The 21394-nt window shown below is 37.3% G+C and overlaps 2 protein-coding genes across 3 annotated transcripts; one reads left to right on the forward strand and one right to left on the reverse strand.

The window, feature by feature from the left end:
• The first annotated feature begins 3373 nt into the window (after window positions 1-3373).
• LOC112194295 lies at window positions 3374-7595 on the forward strand. The gene is made up of 9 exons (XM_024334544.2): window positions 3374-3580; window positions 4888-5003; window positions 5180-5271; window positions 6126-6216; window positions 6322-6440; window positions 6536-6638; window positions 6716-6811; window positions 6888-7112; window positions 7208-7595. The coding sequence occupies exons 1-9, from the start codon at window positions 3475-3477 to the stop codon at window positions 7325-7327; spliced, it is 1068 nt and encodes a 355-aa protein (XP_024190312.1). The 5' UTR covers window positions 3374-3474; the 3' UTR covers window positions 7328-7595.
• Window positions 7596-7755: 160 nt separating this feature from the next.
• LOC121052001 (putative F-box/LRR-repeat protein At3g58880) lies at window positions 7756-10629 on the reverse strand. 2 transcript variants are annotated; one of them, XM_040515812.1, is made up of 5 exons: window positions 10598-10629; window positions 10104-10237; window positions 8662-9615; window positions 8398-8550; window positions 7756-8206 (listed from the first exon to the last, which is right to left on the reverse strand). In XM_040515812.1, the coding sequence occupies exons 2-5, from the start codon at window positions 10158-10160 to the stop codon at window positions 7895-7897; spliced, it is 1476 nt and encodes a 491-aa protein (XP_040371746.1). In that variant the 5' UTR covers window positions 10161-10237; window positions 10598-10629; the 3' UTR covers window positions 7756-7894. The 2 variants fall into 2 exon arrangements, with proteins under 2 accessions (XP_040371746.1, XP_040371747.1); XM_040515813.1 differs by having other exon boundaries at window positions 10569-10629.
• Between the last annotated feature and the right edge of the window lie 10765 nt (window positions 10630-21394).

The following is a 21394-nucleotide window of genomic DNA, read 5'->3' on the forward strand; positions in this document are numbered from 1 at the left end:
CATCGAGAACCAGCCACTGTCTCACGTATTCCAGGCGGCGAGACCTACCACGTCAAGCAGGGAGCCTTCAGGCACATGAGCCATGGCGGAAGGATGTTCATTCCAACCATGATCTAGCATCACTAACATCAGAAGACCAACGTGAATAAGAAGAAGTACACCATTATCTCGACATCAAGTAAGGTTCAGTCACCATCATATAAGAACCCGAAAAGGTAAAAAGGTAAAACTGTAAAAATAAAAAATAAAAAAAGTGGAGAAAAATGAAGGAGGGTGAAATTATAGTTAAGTTGCGTGGAGGGCAGATGCAAGAAGTTTGGTCACTACCAGGTCACGGTGCTTGTCACAAGACCATTATATGTCACAGTCAATATATGTTGCATGTGACAATGCATGTCACAGGTTCATTTTATCAGATACATGATTGATTCAGACCCATCATGCCTTAGAAATGCCGTCATAGCCACTGGCCGATGTCCTTCCTCTCCTCGCCAAAATTCGAACGGTGTTTTGATAGGTTTTGCAGATGTAAGTTACCTATCTGACCCTTATAAAGGTCGTTCCCAAACCGATTTTGTATTTACCTTGGGAAACACAGCAATATCTTGAAAGTTTACAAAACCGACCATTATCGCTACTTCTTTGAATCATGCAGAAATTATAGCTCTTCACTAAATGTATATGGTTAAGATCTATGATTGAGCATATTCGAAGTACTTGTGGTTTGAAGTCTACCAAAGATGAACTTATGAGCATTTATGAGTATAATATTGCTTGCATTGAACAAATGAAGCAAAGTTACATCAAGAGCGACAATACCAAGCACATATCGCCTAAATTCTTCTACAATCAGTTACAACAAACTCTCCTCAAGATCAAAGTGAATCAAGTTCGATATGAGGACAATATGACAAATTTATTTACTAAGTCTTTGCCTAAATCCACATTCGAAAAACATGTGCAAAGTGTTGGTCTACGGAAATTATCTGAACTCCCATAATTGTAGTCATTAAAGGGAGACGCAAACGTCAAAGGGAGATGTCTACATGTTTTAGTCTCGAAATATGAAGGGTGTGTTGTACTCTTTTTCCCCCATACTTCAAGATATGCACATGTAATCTTCTGTATAAACATGCCCTTATTATCAATGAAAGCATCCAAGCATTCTCCCAAATTCTCTTGCTCTTGAACATGAATAGTGATTTGAATACATTTGAATAGTGTATAAAGATACTTACTTTTATTAGGTGCTATAGTGGTGCAAGACTTATTTTTAAACTCATTTTTTTTGCTGTTTGATTCTACTAAGCAATGAATCTTGGTCATACAATTCAAAACAAAAGTTAAATTTGTGTGGGGACCACTATGTAGTGTGTGAATTGATGCAAGCAATAGCAGAGTATTTTGTCACATGGTTGGGGCCGGAAATTTGAGTTCAAACTGATTAAGGTCTTTCATTGGATCAAATCTGATTCAACAAATAGGTCTCAGGCATATTTGAGTCCATTTTTTTCCGACCCACTACAACCTAATTCCTTTGCTTTTGGACCCAAATCAGGGTTCCCACTGCTGATGCTCTAAGGGATCCCTTTTTTTGTCATATTAAGGAATCCTTTGTGTGACCTATTTTTCGATCACATATCAGCATCTCAACCGTTCAGTTTTTGAGACTCTATGAATATATCACTTTTGTAAAATTTCAGCCAAATTGATGACCAAGAAGGTATCGAGCTAGATTAAATAAATGGACGAACAAAATCAGTCCAACTTAAATTGTTCATGTTTATAATTGTAAATCACACTTATGGGACACCTTAACAATTATCAATTTGGCTGAAAATTTACAAAAGTGATCTATTTATGGAGTCATAAGTACTGAACGGTCGAAATGCCGATATGTGATGGTAAAGTGGGTCTCACAAATGATCCCTTAAAATAACCAAAACAAGAGAGTCTTTAGTGGAAGGGCCCTATATATATATATAAAGACTTCCTTTTTCGTGACATAGATTTTTTGGGCCTGTCAGATAGAATAGGCTAAGGCGGTAGCCTCTTGGGCCACCCTCAGGTTCAAGCCTCTAAATGGTGTAATTTGTTTGTCTTCATCTGTTGGTTCATATGGATGTGCCAAAATAAACTTATTTTTGAACAAGATGTTCATTTGCCTGTTGATCATGCTAACACTATATATTATTAGAGCAGTTGATGATCAAGTGGAGTATTGCAGGCTAAATCGACTAGCACTAGAATCTATAACGTCACTTATTACTATGTTATCCTGATTATAAAAAAATTAAAATAAAAAAATAAAACCCTCAAGTGCAGATGTTCAAATTGAATACTGATGGCAGAAGATCTTGGGAATGTGGTAAAATTTGGTGCTAGAGGTGTAACACAGAACCATTGTTAGGATTAGATTACAGGTTTTCAGATCATTCTATGCATTGGGGAAATTTTAGATGTTGTAGCGGTAGCCTTGGGTTTTATGGTTTGAAGCTTGCTCAAAAACACGATATTTTGAAACTACAGATTGACACACATTTTGCCATCTTGACTAATTTGGTAAAGGGAAATCGACTTTCCCTCCATCCTCTTGGATCTCTTCTTTCCTCTTGTCATGCATTAGGGGATATCCTTGATGATGTGAGCCTGAGCCATATTTAATGTGAACGTAACATGACTGCAAATGCTTTGGCAAAGAATAATATTGACAATAAATTTGGGATCATTATCTTTGAGGTCTGGACTGTTCAGGCCTAAATAGCTGACATTAACGAAATGCCTAGACCAAAAAGAACCGGGAGTTCTCATGCTTAGTTAGTTTTCTTGTTTTCAAGCCTAAGAGAATCTTTAGCAATGCTAGCAATTTTTTAGTCAAATTTTAGCTAAAGTAGCTAAACAGTTATTTTAGCTAGCCACTTTAGAATTACGTCTGCATCAATGCTCTCTATTTTAATTAGTTTTGAATTTATATTATTTTTAAATGAAGATTATATAGTTTAAATATATTTATAAATTACATAAAATAACTTTAAAGAAATGTTTTAAATTATAGAGAGTCTATATTTAGGAGCGAGATAGTTAAAAGTTATAATAGAGAGCCACCTAGGAGTCTGGTGCAGCTGCTAAAATAGATAAAAAATTAAACATGTTCTCCAAAATAGCTAAGGAGCCAAAATAGAGAGTCTGAAAAAGATGCTCTAAAGCCTCTTTTGTAACCCAAAAAAAAAAAAAAAATCGAGATAAAGAAAATAGTAAATAAAAGACAAGTTGACAAAATGACAAAAAAGTAAAAATAAAAAGCGGTGAGACTGAATTGGCCCCTGCCATATTGTTTTCGAAAGGAATTTAATAACCGTCTCCCTCCCTTCCTTCCCTCTCTTTTCTCTCTCAGTTTCAGTCACCCAAAACCCGTTCATTTCCAAAAGAAAGATAAACGCTGTGCTTTGAATTCTTGATCAACCAAGTTTGAAGATGGACATTCCATACCCGACGAGAAGGATTCGCTTCCAGGATCGGACTGCCATCATTATCCTCCACGGCACCGCTCACAGGCCTCACAGTCCCCTTCTTGCCCTCTGTAAGTGATCTCGAACCCTATTTTAGCGCCATTGATGATTCCGAACTTGATTTCTTTCCCTTCTTGGCCTCTGTCAGTGATCACAATAATTTGGGCCGATTGATTCAGTTTCTTAGTCCGGATCGTTCGTTTTTGGTCAAGATTTGTTGAAATTCAAGCTGATTAGGATTTTGTCTCCGCGGATAGAGGTCTTTGCGTCCTTGATTTGGTATCGGTGTCTTCAATTTTCGACGAGTAATCTAGTTTCCGCCATGGATCCATTATCTCTCTCTCTCTCTCTGTGTGGAACCTCAGTGAGTCCAAGTGCCTGCTTCTGTTATGTGTTAGATTTGTGAGTTTTCTGGATCTCACCAAATAATAAGTTCTAAATTGAGTGGTCATCAGATTGGGGATTTGATCTTATAATAGTTATAGGAGAAGTAGAGTTATGTGTCCGCTGTCAATAGCCTCATGCTTATAAAGCATGTCATTGTGGTTATCATGCAAGTCAGTCATCAGAACAAGGTAAGGGGAGAGAGGCTCTCATTTCCCATTAACACCTAGATGTCTCATTCTTCATTTTGGTTTTGCCTCTAATATCATGTTGTTAGGCTGAAGCGCCTGTTGATGAGTGACTATGCTTCAACAGCAAGTGATAAAATACATTTTCAACATTCTGTTTGTCAACGGTTGCTAAGCCGTAGATTCTTACCAAAGTGTTGAGGGCTAGGAAACCTCACAGTGGTCGCCTATCTTGTTCTAGTGTTTGTTAAAATGAGACTATGTTTGCCCAATCTATATGTGTCTGTCTATAATTCAGTACCTTTTATGGTTATCTCTGGTTTGAATGTCTTGAATTTCCCTTTGAGTTATTAGTAATGGAAGGCAGGAAACTTGCACATTTGACTCACCAGAATAATTCGAATTCTTACTCTTGCACATGATGTTATGTATCCATCAATACAGTATTCCAACTAGCAAATATTTTCTCAATTTAGTATCTCCATGGTCTTCGCTTGTGACCAGATTAGAGATTTGATCTTATCATGACGGGTGGTATGAGATAGTGATTCGTTCAAAACCATCAACTGGCCATCATGCTTACACTAAGTGAGATCGAGGCTCTCATTTCCTATATGATTGTTACTTGAATACTTTTTGGCTATCTGGTACTTCTTTTTTGTTTTGCATGTATCATATATATATCGTATTCTTTATCGGGTGAAGCCTGGTAGTAGATTCATGACATCATGACTGTTTCCAAAGCCAGGCTAATATAACTAATGTTCTTATTTAATCTAACATTGTTCAAGTTCTTATTTTTATAGGTAATGTTCTTTCTCTCAAGAACAACTTGGGGTTGAGTCCAGATAAGGATCAAGTTTCCCATCAAGAGTTGCTTGAGCTTCTTGCCTCTCGACTACATGCTGCAATTGATATCCCTGTAAGTTGTGATCTTGTTTTTTAAGTTGAAAATAATGAAGTTCTTCTTGTAGTGTAGGATGTAAGTGTAATTATCTATAATGTAGTTTGAGGATCACTTTTGAATTTTAATTATTGGCGTCTGGTTTTGTTATTTGGAAAATATATTCGAACTAAAGAAGTTACTTGGTTTTGTAGGGAAACAAGTTGAGGGGGGAAAAATATATACAAGATGCTGTTAACCTGCTTCCAACTCTTAATCAATGCCATCCAGACATTAGATTCCGATGGTATGTTGTTGTCTTTCTTTAGTAACTATTTATATTTTGGTTGTAGATAAAATTGTGAGGTCTATCTTTACCAACAATTTTTCTGACCGCAATTTGTGCACGTACTCGTGTTGAAGGTATATATTGCTGATATTGATTAAGATATTGATTGCATTGTAAAACTTAATATTTGTTATTTGTGCACCTTCTGCCATCTTATGTAGTGGTTAATGCGTCAACGCCAACATATTGCACTCATACATAAGACATGCATTTTTTACTTTATATATCTTTGTCATCCCTCAATCATGATTGTATATATTTTAATCCTAACAATGCTACCGGAGCTCGCCCTAACTAGTTTCTGTCAGTCTGTGTGAGTCAAGAATATTCATTGAGAATCTACTGTCCTTTATCAGCCTAAACTTTCAATTGCATGCACATCATTTTGCTAGGAACTTGTTAGGTTAATTATGATTCTATCTATTCAATGGTTGCTAGCTGTAGTTCTTTTTGCTCGTACACTGAAAAATGGTTGTCTTGGTAGCTTCCTACTGCCAGAAAATAGATGGGGATACCACAGATTAGATCATTGGTCTTGAGTGCTTTTGTTTTTCACATTGACTTTGTACGGAGATTATACTGGACAAGATAATCAAATTCTTTTCCTATTAATATTTCATTTCTTTCTTCCATTGGCTTAAATGAAATGCCTATTGTGATTGCGCATAACTGTTGTGATTGATTATGCCTGTTCTTGTGCACATCTTTTTGTTTTATTTTTTTCAAATGGATTTCTCTTTCCTTGTGTCCACCACATTTAAATGACTGCTTGTGTTTAGTTTACAATTAATCTCATTGTTGTCTATATCTAGGATCTCTGACTTTAGAGATTTTCCCGAGCGCAATATCTTTCGGTTGTTGAAGGTTCCCATATACCATGGTCGGATAGTGAATCCTAGAGAGGTATGCCTCTTTAGTTCTCATTCTCTTGCCTCTTTCCTTCCTTGATAAGTTATGCTTCAACTAATATGTTAAAACCTTTAATTTGATAGACTGAAATTTTGACAGTTATCTGCATTATATGAAGCAATTGGTAAAAAGTCTCTTACTGAACTTCGAGCTGAGGGTGGTGAGCTATTTGAATCATTTGTGGAGAATATCCATAATAAGAAAGTTACTATTCATGGGTATGCAGATTATTTTACTCTCACTTTTAATTTCAAAATATTTTCTTGATGCTATGATGCAATAACCATCTGAAATTTTTGTTCTTTCATTTCAGCCTTGAGCAATTATGTACTGTCTTGAATGTTGATGACCAGAACACTGATACAGTTACACTATGCACATTTGTCGTAAATGATCAATTTGTGGTGATGTCGAAGGTAACTTTATTGTTAATAAATCTTGAGTTCTGTCTTATTATAGTTGAATGAGAAGCGATGATACTTTGACTGTGCAGGTCAACAAGGTTTTGAAAATCTTGAGAGATGCTGAAAATTGGCCAGATGAGAACATGTGGATTGCTCCTCTTGGATTATACCATGAAAAATGGCAGGTAAGGAGTCTAGTTTTTTTAATGCAAGGGAAGTCATTACAGGTGCACGTGTAACATCTTCTGCTTGTATCTCAAGGTCCTAGGACGTCCTGCTGAGTATCAAGTTCTAATCATTGGTAGTCACAACTTTAATGTTTTGGCTATCGAAGCCATCACTGAAATGAACGAACTGAACAAAGAAATGATATATCGTCATTGTGAGCTGATGGATGATGCATGGCCTGTGGTTAGTACCGTTGATCTTGATTTGATTGTGGTACAACGTGGGATTGTCATAAATATGGGGCTTAAGGAATTTCAGGTATTGAGCAAAATTTTGAAAATTCGACCTAAGGAACATTTTCAATGTCTAAGTCTGAACATTCCAATTAAGTACTTGTGTGATTGTGTTGACAGGATATTTCAAAAAGATGGAGGCGAGAATTGGCATTTAGAGGGGCCATTTTTAAAAGTCCTGCGAACATTTCTTTGGCATCCGTAGAATTGGGAACTCTCATGTATGACAATTGTAAATAAAGTTGCTGACAGTTTATCAAAGCAAAGTCTGGTAATGGACTATGGTGTTGTCTACATGAACTTCCCTTCTGCGCATTTTACTGGAATTTAGCTTGAAGCTTTAATAGGCTTGTGCCTGATTGTAGCTTGCTTTAACTTGCTTTCTTCTGGGCCTACATGGGTGGCCAAAACTGATTCTAATTCTGCTTCTGAAACATGAGGTTTAGAACCAAAAGCAGTGGTTAACTTCTTGGTACGCGGAAAATGTTATTTTCTTGTATGTTCTATAACAACCAAACTCAGTGGTTAACTTTTTGGTATGTGAATATTGTGTTTCTTTTCTTTTACATTCTACAAGAACAAAAGTGCTTAACTTTAACACACGAACTAAAACACTCCAATTCGATCTTATAGCCCTTCAGATCTATAAAATAGCTAATAATCAAAAAATATTCATATATATCCAGTCAGGATTGGGCATATATATCTTCATAGTCAATAATGTGAAAAGTTTAAAATATATCGTTACATCATATATAGACATCAAAGCAAAGAAGTCCACCTAAATACATGAACTACGTACAGTTATTATAGAACTATAACTTGAGCATGAGTCTGCACTCTCTTTAGTTCTTTTTGAACAAATGCTCTGTGTTCTTCCCAGCTGCGAGCCGATCTTAAACCCTCCCACATATCCCCACCCAAATACATGTCTCCAAACGGGTCGATTACCATTATCTCAAGCTTCAATGAATATTTCAGAAGCCAAATAGCAAACTCTATCTCACAGGCATTACTTTGGAATCCCTGCATCTTAACTCTTCTCAAACAATCATGTGCGAACCCAGAAATTTCTGTTCTTTCTTGTTGGTTTTTCTCCGAGTACTTTGGATGACGTACCTACAGTAAATCAAATAGATATTGTCTAGTTAATACTCGGTATGTTCATACTCAAACAGATATCTGGTTGATGCACAAATAGATGTACTTAATATACTCAACAGATATGTTGATTGATGCACAGATGCATGTTCTCAAAGTTATTTTAACGAAGCTTTTCATATTGGTTGAAAAAATGTAGCAAGACTAACCTTTATCACAAGTTCTTCCAGAACGGGTGTAGCCTTGAGAAGATTCAGAACCAACATCAGGTCATGAACGTTGTAGTCCGACTTTTCACCCAAAACGATATTCAAGTCCAGCTGCTTGATGTATCTAAATGTTGGAATACTTTGGGGTACTTCCTGCACATACACGTTAAAATATAAAGATTAATTAAGCACGGTAAAAATAGTAAAATATGCAAACATTACTTGCCGTGCAGTCATGCACGATTGCCGGCTATAGATACTCACCTGAACAATCAATAGTTGAAGAGTCTCAAGCGCAGGAGTCGATGCAAATTGGGTTAATGCATTAGCATTAGCTATTGTATCGTTATTCAGCCCCCAAAAGTAAATTCTTGATAAACGTGGAGCTTGGATAAAAGAAATAGTGGGAATGCGTCCAGTGTACTCAAAGGAGATAAGATTTAATGCTGAAATCTCAATTCTTGATAAGTTAAAACACTGGAAAAGTTTCAAATCATTTAGATGAAGTAATGAACCAGAAACAATCAGACATGAATCCAGATGGCACCGAATCAAGGTCAAGCTCTCGAGGAACAAACAAACGGAGAACATACATGCCTGAAGAAATGTTTCACCCAGGTCGACTTGATTAAGACAAAGACTTGTTAGCTGATTGAATCTGTCAAAATGATCAGGGGAAGGTCGTAGAACACATCTGTGCAATGACAGGTGCTTCAGAGTGGAAGATTTCAGTTCCGAAAGTAACTCATAAGGAAAAACATATTTCTTTGTTCCATGGATGGGGTCTTGAAACAAATGAAGATGAAGGACCTCAACTCCCTTTCTAATTGCAAAACGAATCCAGTTATCAAGGTCGGCAGTAGATCCATCAAGAAAGAAAGCCACTTTGAAAGACTCTACCTTCTTACCACGGTAGTGCTTCAAAACTGCATTCACACGTTGTACAAAGTCTGGTGTTTTAAATTGATTTATCAAACGAATGCTATCCGATGTAGTATCAGTAAACTTGGCTCCAGCATATCTACTTCCAAAAATGTTTGGAATGTCAAATTCAAGATTGGGCCTTGTTAATATTGAATTCCACAAATGTTCATGCCACCGACGGGATACCAAGCTTGCATCCCATGCATCTTTTATGGTTAACAAGGAAAGTATGTATGAGACAATACAACTCGGCAACTCATCAATCCAATCTTTACTTTTGCCCTCCTCATCAGCCTGAGAACATAACAACACAATCTCAGTTAATACACATGTACCCCTAAATACTAGCATTATCAAGCAGGTTATAGATACTACTAGCAAGATATGCTCGTACCTATTTTGGAACAAAAGTAAAGATTGGATAAGAAAATACAAAATTTAAAAGAAAAAAAATAACAGATTGATATCATTTCTGCAAAAGATGAAAAGAGTACGTTGTCCTTTTTTTTTTGGTAGTTATTTATTTATCACCTGTGTACATTGACTAAGGGGTTTTTCTTGAATAGAAATGCCCTAGTAGATTTATGTTTTCTGATATGAACTCATCATATATGTAGATGTAATGCCTAACATATACATGCAATACAATGATATCTCTTCAACCCTAAATAGACTAGTAGATTTATGAGAAAACTTTAGTCTGATATGAACTCATGCAGATCGAATGCCTAAAATATACATGCAATACAATGATATCTCGTCAATCCCAGAGAGAGCCTTACATTTGCTAAAATTTCAGTTTGATCCATCAGCCTTGTTTTTTTGGGTCGAGAATTCATGGTCTTCTACAGCGAGATCACGTGCAAAAGATTGATAAAGGTTTAGAACAAAGCGTCAAACCTGAAACAATACAAAACTGGAATCCACCAAAATCACTGATGATGAATAATGAATACTGCAAACGTAGGTTAGTGCTTATATAGAGAACAAACCATAATGTGATAGGAAATATGAACCGACGTAGTTAACAATCGGGAAACAAATCCCTAATTCGATTTGGAAAAGATAACAGAATTTAACAAAAAGTAAACAAACGCAATCTACGTAATGAAAGCAAACCCTAAATCAATGCAAATGATCAGAAACGAAAAGCGTCAATACAAAACTCGACCGATTACCAAACCTAATAGATCGAGTTCCAATTAGAAAAGTATAAACGATGATCACCAAATATTAAAAAAACTAACCAAACGGGAAGGAAAGGAATGACACTAACCACCCATCTCTTTCCCAAGGAGCAAATCTCACAGGAACACAGATTCATGTCCAGGAAAGATATTTAAAAAGTCATATATATTATCTTATAATCCCGATACTAGCCCTTTAACATGTGCGGAGCACATGTTAATTAACTTTTATTTTTATTTTTTTAATTTTAAAAAGTTATCTCTCCTGATATTGGGGAAGTTTTTCCTTTTTTAATGGAAAGTATTGTAAATTTTTGAAATATTACATAGTCAATTGACTATCTTATCTTATTAATAGCTATATTATATGAGGACAAATATGGTAGTTCAAAAATTTAACCATTCATTTGAGAATTGGCTTAATTATGAATAACTTTTTGTTTAATAAGTAATCTTTCTATTTAAACTGCCAACTCAAAAAAAAAAAAAAAACTGCCATTGCAGTTAACAAAACGTTTAAGATTTTTTTTTTTTGGTAATTTCTTTCAATTCAGTTTGCTATTATATTTACTATTTTATCCTTAATATGTTAAATTATAAATTTTTAGACTATAATCAAAGAAGGGTAAATTGTGGGTTTATGAAAATTTAACCATAAGCCTTATTGGCTTAATTAATACTGATTATATTTACTATTTTATCCTTCATATGTTAAATTATAAATTTTTAGACTATAATCAAAGAAGGGTAAATTGTGGGTTTATGAAAATTTAACCATAAGCCTTATTGGCTTAATTAATACTGATATATATATATATATATACTTAATTATATAAGATTTGGACATTTTCTACTTATTAAATTTCCAATTTACTTTTTTGAATACTTAAAAAACTAAGTACACCTCATCAATTTTACCAAAACACCCTTAAACAATTAAATCTGAATCTTCAACCATTTTTTATAATTTTTTTTATTTTTATCTCTATCAATTCAACCAGGAAGAATTTTGTGACTAAGTTACCTACATTTTTGGTGTACTTTCAGTGACGGAACCAGATGGTGATCCTTGGAGGGCCGAACAAGCTGACAATTTTTTTGTTAATCCATTCCATAGTTTTTGTTTGTTTGTTTTGTAATACGGATGGTTCTAGAAAACACTTTGGTTCTCAAATAAATAATATATATAGATTAAATCTAATAATTTTTTTTACCTTGGATCTTAATTAGTAATAACTACACCAAAATATTCAATAAATTTAGTTTAAGGAAATTCCAAATCAAATTGTTTTGAATTTTACTCCTAGGATTTACCTTTTTGAATGCTTCAAATCACATTGAGCTTCTATTGCCCATGAAAAGAAACTTTTATACCAAAAACAAAATAAAATACAGTTATCTCTAAACATTGAGAATAACATAACAAGAACAAATACTTGGTAATTTTCTTCAAGATTGATAAAACTTAGTCAAAAAGTTAAAAAAGAACAACCAAAAAAAGGTAAAAGTTAACAACTTTGATGAGCTACTTCGTGAAGAGCAATAATCTCTACATGGTTCGAAGATATAGTGACTAAGGTCTGTTCTGTAGACCTTCTAGATATCACGGTCTCTACCCATGGTGAACACTTAACCAATTTGGGAATGACCTTTGTGTGGGTCAGAGAGATACTCAATATGAGCAAAACCTTCCAAAACGCTTATCGTTTTGGGATGGGGATAGTGGACGCAGGCTAGTGTTGGCAGCGTTCCTGGTGTGTGATGGGTCCGAATCCATCGTCTCTCTGTAGGGATAGAACAAGCCCATATCAATCATACATCTCAAGTATCGAAAGATATCTTTTACACCAATCTAATGGCTTCGCGTTGGCGCAAACCTATACCTTAGCTAACAAGTTCACTGCAAATGAGATGTCCGGTCTTGTGTATTGAGCTAAGTACAATAATGCGCCTATTGTACTTAACTAGGGCATTTCTCCCCCTAGTGCATCTTCGTCATCATCCTTCTGACTAAGAGGATCATTTTCAGGATCAAGACTACGGACGATCATGGGGGTGCTTGAAGGCTTGACCTTGTCAAAATGCCTAAGCATCTATCAACACGATGCTCAAGTTCCAAACCGAGACATAATCGTGTTCTCCCAAAATCCTTCATCTCAAAATCGGATTTCAAGTGTTCAGCGATTTCCCTGAACTCTTTAAGGGCTTCTAAAGAAGATCATGTCCAACATGAACCGCGATAAAATCTGAAACTTGTTATGGAAACGCATTGGCATATCCCTTCCCAATCAGGTAGTCACTTTAGTGAGCGTTTCAACCTCTTTGTAAAATGTGCTATGTGGTCAAGAGCCACTTGACTTGGGTAAATGAAGTTCACCATGAACCTTCATGTACATTTCGTATCTAGATCTCCATAGAGATACGTAGTGACCACATTTGTAAGCTGCATGTTTAGTTATTCGGAAATGATGTAGAACAGATAGCAGCCCAATTTGAAGAACAATTGGATCGTGCTAAAGGAGGAAAACGAAAAGTGACTAGTAGACGCGAAATGGGCTTCCGGAGTCCGATTGGGACGCAACTTACCTTACCGGAAAGGGAACCGCGCCAGAAATCAAACTCGTCGCTTTGCCACGACCTGTGGCCTTTTTGGGGCTTCCGAGGTCGTTTAGGGCCTCAAAACTGCATTTTTCTATTTTTCGGCGTTTTGGTTTTTTCTAGTTATTTTCGGGTTGTTTTCGTTTTTACCCATGGGCTTTATGGTTTCATTGTTAGTCGCCCTAGGATTTATTTTCTTATAAATAAGCCGCCTTAAGGCTGCAGAATGGATCTTATCATCTTTTATCAATAAAATTGAGATTATTCTCTTTTATCTCTGGTGGACTCCAGAATCCTTTGCTTAGGTTTATTGCTGGTAAACCTAGATATCAATCCGTCTGCGTCAGGAAACTACCAAACTGACAGGGTAGTGGAGTGCAATGACATCCATTACGAGAGAATATGTCTCATCGTAGTCGATTCTAGGGCATTTTGTGAGAAGCCTTGCGCCATAAGGCGAGATTGCCATATCTTTTTCTCATCACGCTCTCTAACGAATACCCCTTAGTCAACAGGTGTTATGTCAGAAGGTGTTGACATCATTGACTCAAAAACCTTCCTCTTCGTTAAACAATCCAACTTAACCTAGATCGCATATTTCCATTTAGGCCAGATTTCTCTACGGTGGCATTCATTCATCAACGGAGCGTGGTTCAATATCGTCTGACTCAACAAACTCATGCGCAACTACATCATCAACTATGATGGAGTTTCTATCCCACGTCTCATGTACACTAGTGTAATTTTCATAGAGCTTTATATTCTCAGGAGTAGGTTCTGACGTTGAGGCGTCCCACAACGATAACCATAATCCGGAAGATTCTCATGAGACGGATTTTGAGTCTTGATGATCAAATGATTGGAATGTGCCAAAGTATCATTCGAACCCACGGGCCTCCCACGCATCCTAGCTAGGGCCATGGCCTGTAATGCCAGAGTGCCACTCTCTTTGGCGTTGGCGCCAAGTCTACCTCCGTGTAGGGTGGCACTACGTCCTCTCTTAGGGACGTTCTTCCTTGCACACATATTCGCAGCAGATGTGTGATCTCATCACTTTAACAGGGATCGAGATGAGACATAGTGGGGACAGACCACGATAATTCCTGTCGTTCCTGCTGAACATTCGTGTTCTTATCTCCCCCTAACGACGGGAAGACTGTCTCATCAAAGTGACATCCGCAAATCTAACGGTAAGGAGATCACCTAACAAGGGCATTAACTGGCGGACAATTTTTGGAATCTCAAATCCAACGTAGTTGCCCATTCGTCTGTAAGGACCTATCATAGTGCCCTGTGGCTGCGCAATTGGCACATAAATGACACACTCAAATGTTCGTAAGTAAGATACTTGTACCCAGTCACTAGTTGTAACACAGAGCTAGATTGAGTGGAGGTGTGTCGTAGACGAATTAGCATAACTGTATGCGATATTGCATCACCCCAAGTGGATATAAGGAGATTGGTGCGCATTACCAATGTCCTGACTACCATCGTAGTCGTTTCCGCAAGACCATTTGGGTGTGTTCATGAGAATATGATGTCCAACATCAGTCCCATTGCAATATCCAACGAAAGTCTTCCATGTAAACTCTCTAGCATAGTTGACTGAATAGGATGATTCAGGAAGTGAGTCCATTGTCATATGATATGTGCTAGGAGTGTAGCATAAGCAGCATTACAAGTGGACAATGGCACATCACGTGACCAACGTGTTTGCGTGTCAATCAACATCATGAGATATTTAAGGGTCCGCAAGTTGGTTGAATCAGTCCACAGAATCCCCATCGATTCTATGTAAGAACAAAATGAGTATTTCATGTACTTTTCATAGGATGGTCTCAGTCCTAACTTCCCTAAGGAACAGGTTTTATAAAAAGAGCGAGAGGCTTTAGAAGCAACCAATGAGTATTTTGGTTGGGCCTGAGCGTTTGTAACGCTATTTGAAGCAAAGTTGGTGATTGCAGCATCACCTAGAGCGCCATCACCATGATGGGCGCCATCTATGGCGTCATGGATAGGGACTATGCCAGCCCTAGGCTGGTGGTATCCAGGAATCAACTTTGGATTCATGCTTCGTTTCGCTCGAAAGAATGGATGTTCGTGTGAAGTCTTTAGTAGACGGATCATCAGAACTAGGATGACCTGTCCTGTCGTGACAAAGCCATTATATGTCTAAATCTAAGAGATCATCTCTCATAACTTTAAAGGATTTAATAGCTCGAATAGTGATATAGAGTCCACTAGAGAGACACATAAACTTCTCTAAGATGCGTTTTTGTTAGCAATCATTAGAGGCATTGCAAAGGAACTCATTTCCGTTCTCTATATGCGTTTTTGCATGGAATCCGTCGGCTATTCATAGGTGCGATTTGCCCTAGGAGCGTAGAGAGTTTCTGTGATAGTAATCAAGGTGCCATTTGGTAAAAGGAAGTTGGCTATTCCATGTCCTTGAATTAATACTAATGGCTCAGCTATCATAGTCACAAAGTAATATGCTCATAATCAAAATAGAGTCATAATGAAAAGAACTCGAAATTTTATTTATAAGCCAACAGAGTAAATCATTGTCTCTTAACCAATAGGAGAACCTAATCCAAATGCTTGATGCGCTCGAAAGCAAGCGCACAATTTAACCCTAAAAATATCATAGTGGTATAAGCAAGTAGGGATCGTTCTATTCCGGGGATTGAGGGTACACCTGTCATTGTCAAACAATTAAACAATTAAAATTAAAACAAAGTATAATATTCACACAATATATAAACACTATTCACGAAAAAGGGGGGGATATTTTTGATTTTTGTTTTCAAAAAATAAACTAAGTTAACAAAACAATTAAAATGCAAAAACATAAAAATACAAATGGAATGAGAGAGCAAAGATCAAAACTGAAATATATGATTAAATCGATTCAAGTTCTAACATTGTTCATCAAGGTCATGCAAGAGGAGTTGATCATGTGAAACGTTAAAAGCAAACAATTTCCCATATTTTACTTTTCAATGCTAATTAATCTAAGTGAAAGCACAAAGACTAATCCTATCAAACATGCATGCAAGCCCTAGAAAGCTAGTCAAACACAACATATTCGACGCAATAAGCACCTAGAAAGGCTATCAACTCAAGTGTGCAACTTAGTATGAAAAAGTCCACCTAATTGCAATCCTCTTTGATTAAATTCGGTTTTTGCACAAAACCTTTACTACTTATTGATTCAAGAACACAAAACCAAAAAGTTGATTCATGTTCTCAAATTCGTAGCACCAATCATATAAAAACCCTAAGTGTTTGCAACCACATAAGATTAAAATACAAAAGTTATCTATCATGCAAATTTAATCAAACACTCACACAAAAGCAACCATAAATCGCAATATATGAATCTGAAATTATCAATTAATCATAAAAATTCCAGAAATAATACTTTGTTCATACATATATGTCAACTAGTTCATAACCAACGAAATTCAAAGCAAAGGTTACAAAGGAGAATCGGATTACACCGTGGATGAAGATGAGATGAACAAATTGAGGAGGTGGTCTCTTGAATCTCGAAAGCAAGCTTCAAGGATGGTGATGGAGGATGATGCTCACGGCAATTCTTCTTCTTCCTTTGGCCTTGCTTGAACTCGTGGAGATGACTAGAGGGTGGTAGAACTCACGGCTAGGCTAGAGAGAGTTTTCTGATTTTTTTTCTAAAGTGTAAAACACAAAAGAGGGGAACCTTTGACGTTGAGAAAAGGGGAGAATATATAGGGGACGTCCTCCTTGCTCTCCAAGCCGTGTGCTTCCTCTTAATTCTCACGGCAACAATGTGTTAACTCCATATAATTTCCTCCAATGCTTGCTTCCCACATAAGCCCTATGAGGTGGTCCATCCAATCACAAAATTCCAATATTAATTCCCTAAATAATCTTGCCGAAATTCCCTTGATATAATTTTTGATTTTTGTAGTTCAATTCGGCCAAACTTCCTTTAGGGGATTAAGGAATGTATCTAGACTTCTTTTGAGCTTTTCTTGGTCTCCACCTTTTTCTCTTTCCTTTTATTTCTCCCTTGAATATCTCCTTGCCGAATTCTCTAGGGTTTTCTTTTTAATTCACACGGCAAATCCTTCTTTTCCTCTTGCTTTGGACGGTAAGGAGTCTCCTAGGGATTATCTTTCCATAAAAATTTCCCTAGAAAATCTCAATCGAAATCTTCTTTATATTTTCTAATTTTCCACGTCATTTTCCTTGTTTCTCTCTTGGCTTTGGACGGCAAACTCTCCTAGGGTTTAATCATTGCGTCAGAAACCCTAATTGCATGGGCTTTTGTGGGCTTTTATCCAAATTGCCGAAAATCCAATAAGTCTTGAGAGTTCTTGGGCCTTGTTGCTTCTTATTCAAGCCTTGTCACCTTCCAACGCCATAACACTTCATTTTTCCATTTCTTTTTCATAGTAACGTTGGAAACTTCATTGGTGAGCTTTCCTCCTTTTCGCAGGGTTTCCTGGTTGGACCAGGAAAGCTTTATTTCTTCATTTCTGCTCATTTCTGTGGCTCATTGTTTCTCATTTTTACTCCCCTTGACTTTCGCAAGCTCCTCTTTCCATTTGTGAGTTCATTTCCACTTTTTAGCTCGGAGGTCCTGAAAATAGAAACTAGTAAGAAACATAGAAACTTTCCTAAAATGAAAAATGGCAACTTTCCTAAACTGAAAATGGGAAACTTTCTAAAAATGATAAATAGAAACTACCAAAATAGAAACTTTCTACAAATAGGAACTTTCCCAATCAAAGAATGGAAACTTTCCTAAACAGAGTTTTATTAAGGAAATAACGCAGAAAATGTAGGGAAATGCAGTTAAAACGTCGCATTAAAATGCTCCTATCAATGCTAGCTAATGTAAAACAAAGGTAGTCGTTTGACTTCTTTCGGTAACTCCAAAATAAATATGACCAGGTGAGTAGAGAGTTGTCGGTGGAGCAAAGCTCGCTTAAGTACCACTTATCTCAAAACCTTCCTAGACATCATACTCATTTTGGATGAGCCTCTGTGAAGAAAAACTGAACCAATGGCATTTACGTACTACAAAGTATATGGCAGTTGCCTATTACATCTCTTGGTAAAATAAAGACTTAAACAGAATTGGCGATCTATTGATCCCAGCCAGATTTGTAGTCTTCAACCCTTCAGTCTAGATCATCTTCTTGATCTTCTTGTTCCACATAGTGAGCTTCTCTTGCTTCACAATATGCTTTGTAGGCGGTGACCATTTCTTCACGAGCTCTACAAATGTGTGCCCAATGATCGGATACTCCACATCGAGAACATACATCTCTTTGCTCAGACTCCATTGATTGAGCCACTTTGAAAGCGTTATTTAGATGGCTCTTAGTGTTGGTGGCCCTACCAACATGGCCAGAGGCGTTGCCTCCCTCTCTCTTTCCACATTGACCTCTTCTGTTCTGTGTTGGCCTCTTTTGGCGGTTACCTTCCCAAGTAGAGTGATTATATGGACCAGAACGTCTAGAAGTATCCCTACAATTATGGTTTCACTCTTGGCGCTCTCTCTTAGGGGCGCGACTATAATTGGATTCCGGAATTTGCTTTGTTTCCACAGATCTCGAATTATAGTTCTTCACAAGGATGTTGTCATGCTTTTCAGCGACATTCATAGCTCCAACAAGCTCATGAAACCTTGTGATCCGTCCTGAAGTAACATCGATTCGATAGTTCTTAGCAACCATCAATGCAGAGACGGGGAAGGTAGAGAGAGTCTTCTCAATCAACATTGCATCTGTGATCTTTTTACCACAGAATTTCATTAAGGATTTAATGAGAAGTGCTTCCAAGTTGGAGTCAAGAACTGACTTGAAATCACAGAAGCGGAGACTATGTCATCTCACTTCTAGGTCAAGCTTTCTTCGAGTGAGACCCACAGCCTTCTGGGGTCTTCTTCATTCATACACTCGTACTGGAGCGAATCATCCATATGACGAGTCATTAGGATGATGGCTTTCACCTTATTTGCCTCTAAGGCTGCTTTATTTGCTTCCAAAGCTTGAGCTTGCTGAACAGTTAGCACGTCCTAGCTAGGCTCGAGAATTGTAACCAGGATTCCATCCGCCTTGAGATGCTAGCGGAAATCACGAGCCCACCTATGATATCCAGCGCCAGTTGTTCCTAATTGAGCAAAGTCTAATTTGTTCAGGTTACTCATCCTGAAAGAGAACAAGAAATTAGGGTTAGTTTCGGAGCGTGAAAGGCTACCACGAAAATATATAAAATTTCTGAGCGTAATCGCTTCCAAGAAATTCAATCAAAAAGGTATTGGATTAGATCGAAACAATGACGTAAGTAGTCGATTATAAATTCTCTACAAACTCTAAGTTTTGAGATCTCAAGAAGCTCCAAGCTTGGAGTGAGCACGAACCCCCACAGTTCGGCTTAATTAGGTCTCCCCTCTGATGAAGAAAGGGGGTAGAAGAAGGAAGTTTGCAAGTCCTAGAGAAAAAAGAAGAGAAAATAAATAAAAACTTAAAAAACGGAAACTTTTAGTAAAAAATACCTCGAAATAGGTCGCCGAAAAAATCGCCGGAAAAGTGCCCGGAAACTAGTTGGAAAAATAGCCAAAAAAGGTCAACCGGCGTTGACCGGTGCTGACGTGGCACTGGGGTCCGGTTGCTGACGTGGTAGTGAGTCCTGGATGATGACGTGGCGGTGGGTGCCCCAGATGTTGACGTGGCGGTGGGTCCCTGTACTGACGTGGCAGTGGGCCTGGGCCTCTGGGCTTCCTTCTTTTCCTTTTTTTTTTCTTTTTCTTTCTTTCTTCTGCAGGCCGGTTCAACAACTTTTAGACCGATTTTTAGAGTTATGTTTCCTGTTCCTGGATCTTGGGATAGAGACGCTGCTGGTGGCAAAATTTGGTAGCAATCGGAGGTCCGGAAGGTGGTGAATCGGTGCATGGATCCCTTTTTTTCTTCTTGGAGGGCTGGTTCGATACTGCCCGTGGCCGGTTCGGTGGTTTTCTGGCCGATTCTGGTGGTTCCGCCCCCGATTCTGGAATCCTGGGATTGAGGGCTTCAATATATGTAGCGGTGGTGGCTAGGGTTTGATGGCTACGAATTTAGGGTTTCAGGGTTAGGGCTTCGTGCTGATAAGGTGTTTAAGGAAAACTGAAATTGGGAGAGAATTGAATCGTACTTTCATTTATAATAGGGGCCTCTATCTTTATATAGAGGATTACAAGACATAGAATCAGAGTTGTACAAGGAAAGATAATCGTACAATTAATCGAATATCTCCGAGAATATCTCTAATTCTAAACCCTATTACAACTAGATCAAGTAACCTAGAGTTTGGGCCAGACACATATTCTGGATTTACTTGAACAAATGTTATATTAATAAGGGAGGTAAGAAGAGTATTTTTTTTTTTCTCTCTCTTTGCCTTTATTTATCTTTCATATTAGTTGGCAAAGTCTATTGATAATTAAAAAAAATGGAGGTCAAAATATCAAATTTACAGGTGGAACTAGAACCACTCTTTTGTATATTAGTTAAGCAAATTCACCAGTTAAAAAAAGTAAAAAGAGTAAAATAGTAAATGGGGGAGCAGTCATTACTCTGTCATTACATCCGAAGCTTGCAACAGAAGGAGTTCCTAGGAAAATGGTCCATTAGAATCTCCTACTTGCATTTGAAAAAGCAAGTGAACGTTCTAGATTTTGAAACTCGTCAAAAGAAGCAAACCAGGTACATTGTAAAGGATGTTCAACAAATTGGCTCTAAAAAGCTAAGATAAAACAAGTGCCCTATCAAAGTAAATTATTTACGAAGTCAATACCGAAGATAGAAATATACAGCATTACCCTTTTATATGCAGGAATAATATTGTTCTCCGACTTATATCTTGCATCCTCAGATGAGTTTTGTTGCTGCAAAAGTACTATAAATTTGAGAAATGTAACTTATTGTAGAGCCGTAACCAATGTCTTCCTTCTCTACAAATTATTAGATAAGTTAGCAAATATATGATAGCAGTGGGAGGCTTCATACATCTCTAACATTATATACAAAAATAGTTAAATCATCTGTTTCTGAAAAAGGTAAAACTCTGTTAATCCTTACTTCCACAGTTCCATGTGGATGAATTTTCCAAGATTCTCCATAACATTAACATCTGAACCACCAAAAGGATCTCCAATAACATTTTCTGCATCTGTTAGATCTGACACTAGAGGGATGGTTGAAGTCAAGTGGGCATCTCCTCCAGAAGCTATCACAGCAGCATATCGTATAAGA

This window comes from Rosa chinensis, chromosome 3 (assembly GCF_002994745.2).
Source record: "Rosa chinensis cultivar Old Blush chromosome 3, RchiOBHm-V2, whole genome shotgun sequence".
In the NCBI taxonomy this organism is placed as follows: domain Eukaryota; kingdom Viridiplantae; phylum Streptophyta; class Magnoliopsida; order Rosales; family Rosaceae; genus Rosa; species Rosa chinensis.